The sequence below is a fragment of the Tyto alba genome, unplaced genomic scaffold (assembly GCF_018691265.1).
Source record: "Tyto alba isolate M040663 unplaced genomic scaffold, T.alba_DEE_v4.0 Super-Scaffold_2, whole genome shotgun sequence".
NCBI lineage: Eukaryota > Metazoa > Chordata > Aves > Strigiformes > Tytonidae > Tyto > Tyto alba.
The window spans coordinates 29,080,659-29,085,941 of NW_024881282.1; the positions used below are offsets into that span (position 1 = coordinate 29,080,659).

General features: G+C 44.8%; 1 protein-coding gene across 1 annotated transcript in view; it reads left to right on the forward strand.

The window, feature by feature from the left end:
- STAB2 (stabilin 2) overlaps positions 1–5,283 on the forward strand; it is an 89,136-nt gene that overhangs the window by 79,527 nt on the left and 4,326 nt on the right. Inside the window, exons 66-68 of the mRNA XM_033008027.2 lie at positions 744–851; positions 3,306–3,434; positions 4,526–4,645. Of these exons, the coding sequence (XP_032863918.2) occupies positions 744–851; positions 3,306–3,434; positions 4,526–4,645 (357 nt within the window). The remainder of the gene's footprint in view (positions 1–743; positions 852–3,305; positions 3,435–4,525; positions 4,646–5,283) is intronic.

Here is a 5,283-nt window from a genome sequence, read left to right on the forward strand (position 1 = left end):
GAATGTCGGCGTGTGCTCCAGCAGCAGCATACAGCCTTGTGCCAGGAGCAGCAGCTCCTGGTTCTGCTCGCTGAAGAGACCCCTGTGGTAGGATGCAATTTAAAGCAGAGTTTGCAATGGTGCTCTGGACGCATATGAACCTGCCCTCCCAAAACACAGACACAGGCTGGAGATAGACTCAGGACCAGCCCAAAGCAGTCAAGGACTCCCATTATCAGCAGATTTTTAGGGAAGTGTTGGGGTGGCAACGACTGGTCCCATCCCTCTCCCTTCCTGATAAGCTGCCAAACGCGACCACTTTCCAGCTCACGGACACGAGGCCACCAAATAAACTGCGGGCAGTGGCTCCCCATCAGCGTCGAGCCGGCTGTCTCCAGCCAGCAAACTCGGTGCAAGTGGCACCCTCAGCCCAGCAAGCAGCTGTAACGGAGGCAGGCTGCAGGCTGCCTGGCAGGCGGGAGTAACAGCACTCCGAGGCAGAGCTTGGCAATTGCACAAACATCACAAAACCCTCTTTTAAAAAAAAAAAAATAAATGCCTGAAGGCAATATGCAGGTAACAATGATGGCTCCTTCGTGCACAGGAGAGCTGACCGGCCTGATGTCCAGAGAGGCCATGGTGTGAGCCCCCCATGTGATTTTTCTCTATGTGTCAGTAACTGAGGAGGGGAAATAGTCTCAAGGCTTATTTCAGTCCAAAGGGAGGAGGGTCAAAGCTCAGCTCTCACTGCTTTCTCCTGGCAGACCGAGATCAGATACGTGGACAGAAGTGCTATTGTTGAGTGGGATATAATCGCTTCCAATGGGATAATCCATGTTATTTCAGAGCCTCTAAAGGCTCCACCAGCTCCTGTAAGTACATAGTGATTATTTTTTTTTTTTTTAGTGAGGTGGCTGTGGCTTCTATCATCCCAAACTCATTGCTGACATTCATATGTTCCCAATTTCCCTCCCATACATGCAGGTTCAGTTTAAAAGGTTATTTTGAAAGAAAGTTAAAAGTTGAAAACAAGGTGCCAGTGAGGCTTGTTCAAAATGTTTCTCTCTGAACAAGTTCTTCCCCCATTTATTTTATATAAATAAAAGCTACATTTTATAATGGAGCTCATTTTTCTGATGGAGGTTTTATAAAGTTCCATTTCAGTTCCTCCAGAAAGACATTTCAAGATTCTGAGGAAAATTTTTTCACTCTTTACTTTTAATTCATTCCTATCCAAAACAACAAAGTGTTTTGAAAATAGATAGTTTTTGCCTGCACGAATTTCTGCAATGGTCCCACTTATCCAATTATCTCTCCCATTAGAAAAACCAAACCAGACTGTTCATGGCAAAACAGCACAGTTTAGAAAGGGGTGCCGTCCTTTCCGAGGAGGGAAGTCGAGTTAGCAGCTGCACTGCTTCAAGCTGGAATCAAAATGGTACCAGGCACAGAAGCAGACAGGCAGGAACATCGTTCTGGTTTTGAACAGGGAAAAAAACAAACAAACAAACAAACAAAACAAAACACCAAACCACAGAAACCACCAGCAAAGTTTACTGCTTTGTATGAAAGGCACAAAACCCATTTTATTCACCAGCAGTACCACAGGGATGTTTCACAAAAGTGATCCCTGCTGCCCCTGGGAGAGGTGTGCAGTGAGCACCCTTTTTTTCAGCACAGAATATTTTCCTTAAAGATGTCAGTGTTCAGATGGGCAGCATTAGTGCTCCCAAGCTCTGCTCCACGCAGGGTACTCTGCGACAGCCCAGCGCAGGCTCAAGATGACCTTGCAAGAAGACACACCACTTATTTAATCTGAAGAACTTCCCTTCCATCATGGTAAACTCATTCTGATCATTCTCTCTCCATGGCTGGAGGAGCCTCACTCACATTCACAACCCATCCATCCCAGCTCTGATTTCAGAAGTGGCTAACCAGCTGCCTCCTCAGTCCACAAGATTAATCCTATTGATACCCTATTTCTCGCCTTCATTTTGTTCTGAGCAGCCCTTTTCTCCTTTGCAAATCAGCCTTCTTCTTCCTACAAGCTCAGTAATATCCCTGCACAGTCTCGGTTCACAAAAGTCCCTTTCAGCCTACAATCCTCAGAAGTAGGAGGAGATGACACACTTGGGTAAAGGCATAAATTACTGCCTGAAAATGATTCAAGATAATAGGCAATTTCTATCAGTCTACAGCAGCATGATATTACAGTCTTTCTAATACCTTTTACATGCTAGAGGGCAACTAAATATTTTCTAATATTTAGATGTACAGCTGCACCATGTAAATTAGTTTGTTTTCTAAAAAATAAATGAAGAGAGCATATCTATTAAGACAACATGATTATTTTTGTCAGACCAAGTTTAATAATTAGTTTTCTAGGGGGGAGGCCACAGAGCTAAGGCAGTACATGGAGAAGCAAGAGTAACAGCGTACAAATCTCCTACCCATTTCCAGACACCTCCTCAGCTCCTGGATTTCCAGAAAAGAGCACAGTGGCTGGGGGAGACTGCAGCCTGAGTGGCTTTGTGCCCTGGGATCCCTCAAACTTGTCACTACCCCAAAAGTGCTGGTCACCTTCACGTTATCAATCTATCAGGCCACAGAGCTGCAAAAGGCAAATCGAAGTCAGAGTGTGGAGGCGTTTCTCCTCATTAGATTAAATCCAGATCACATGCGAATTTCTTTCCATCCTTCACCTACATATTTATTAAAATATTTATAAAATATCATATATAGTTCCTTGGATTGGCACTTTACCTGCTTGGCCAAAGAAGGATTTCAGGTTAATGGCATTGCGTGTTTTGGGGTAAAACAACCTACAGAAGGCAGGTGTTGGGCCACCGGCAGACCCCAGGCCTGCGCACCCTCTGCCCAGGCTGGCAGTCCCTCTAACCAGCAATGAGGTGGGCCCCGTCTCAGACGTGGTTTGGTTTGAGCCCCAGTAAAGCAGGGCTCAGAGGATGGTATGGCTGCCAGTAGCTGGCAATAACCAACACCTCCCCAGTGCACAAAGCAGCGGGGAATAAGCCTGAACCCATGCAAAGCCCTCCAGGGCTTGTAGCACACATTTCCAAAGCTGCTTAGTGGAAATATATACCTGTTTCTCCTCAGGACAGTGAGGTTTCCGTCTCATTATAGCTTCAATTGCTTCTCTGAAAAAAAAAACTGACCAGAAAAGATCACTTAGGCATGCTCTGTAACTTCAGAAACATAAACAAGAAGTACTACAGGCAATGTCCAGCACCCTCAAAAAATTCCTCAGGCACTTGAAGGTGACCAGCACCCACTCGTAGCTCACTTACCCTCTTTCTTACTTCCAGGCTCCTCTTCATGTCATTACCAGGACAGGAATATTCTTTGGCGTCTGCCTGGTTATTGGAATCGTGGCTTTGATCGGATATTCTTACCTCAGGTTCAGGAAGAGAAACACGGGCTTCCAGCACTTCAAGGTAGGCAGCAAAGAGCTCGAAGCAGGGGGGCAGCACTTCCCCAGGCCCACCACACCTCCCAGAATCACAGCTTCCAGTTCCTCCTTGCGTTTCAGTAAGCTAGAAACATCCCTGATCGCTTATCACTTGAACTGTTCAGACTAAGACACAGAGAGAAAGCTCACACACTTGTCTTGGGCACAAGCTTACGTTTGCCTCCTGCTCCCCCAGACTGTGCCCAGCGGGCTCCTGCTCTCACAGACACTTCCCACACCAAGGACTGGCCAAAAGCTTATTTAAGCACAGAGCAGCAGTGCAGCAGCCTTTGCCTCACCAGAAAGCTCACCCTGAGGGAAGCAGGTAATTACACCCACTGAAAGGGCACATCTTTTCTTCCCCCTCCTCTGTGGCATTGGTAATAATTTTGCTGCTCTGGAGGTCGAAACTTTGGATAGGAAAAAGGTCAGATTCAGAAGACAAGCAAATTGAAATGATTGCAGGATTGAGAAGTGCAAATGTTTAATACTAATGCACTCTCATGCTTGCTTTCTCTTAACTAACTTTGCTAACCTTGTGTAGTATCATCACGATGCAAAACCAGCCAGCAACAGCCAAGCTACTCAGAGACGAGGGATGACAAACAAAAACATTACAAAACACACAAGAATCAATCCAAAAGAAAGTCTACCCTGAAGTAACCAGAAATCCCTTCCTATTTTAGCCCCTGCGTGTAACGTGAATCGTCTTCTAGAAACCAAAAACAGGAGCCACGAACAAGGGGAAACACTTGTATTTTTATATAGTTGCAATGATAGCACTCGGGACCAACCAGGTACCTTTTATCCCAGGCACAATGTCACAGCAACACTTCTTCTCCAGATCTTTGCTGGCACTTAAAAATAATAAAGGGAGAGAAAAAAAAGATACCAGTGTTGGGTGGCCTGAGGTAATACATCAACCCAGAACACAGTTCATGCCCGGAGACACTAATTTATATGATAAAGCCAGTTCAGTCACAACACTACACCAGTTGGTAGTGAGGCTTAAGTGCCCCGCTTAATGCACGGTAGGAGGAGGATGGATCTTAAGCAGGTCTGTGTGATTTTGTATAGTCAAAAGATGACACTGACGTAACGCCACTGGACAGGTTACAGCCTTCAAATATCACCAACCCCTCATATGAAAGTTCTTCTGCACTGACTCCACCAGAGCCTACTTACAATCTTTTCTCAGTAAGTGTTCATTTTGATTTGACACACAACTAAAATAATGGTAAGAGGGAAAGACTTAAGGAAAGGAAAATGTCTATTTGGAAAAAAAGAAAAATTAATTTGGGAAAACACTATTCATTCAAGTTCCTGGCTTTCCTGTCTCACCATTGCTAAAAACTGGGTGGCCTCACTTGTAGCAAAATTGAGCCTGTGGTCTACAGCTGTATCTCAAGTCTGCCTTCAAAGAAAGATTAATTAAATTGGACTTCAAATGCTGCTGGATGCCAGTGACGTGTATATACAAACTTAAAAAGCCTTCTGATTTTGTCTTCCCTTCTTGCTGCAAACGCAGCTGAGTGCCATGCCAGCACTCCAAAGAACCTGAAACACGATGGGAAGGGGGCTGGGAACCAACAGAAGGAAAGATTGGGTAGAGCCAGGATATCTGAATAGTTTCAAGGGTCTAATTTAGCAAGACCCTCATGTACGTGCAGAGTCTAAAATCAAAATAAACCTTTTTGCATCCTGTAAAAAGACTTGTTTGGTGCAAAAGTGTCAAGTGCAACCTCTTCCATCTGTATGGACAAATTGGCCAAAAAGTGACTTTCCTTTCTTAACACAATACTCATGTCTGATTTTCTTCTTCTTCTGTTTTATAG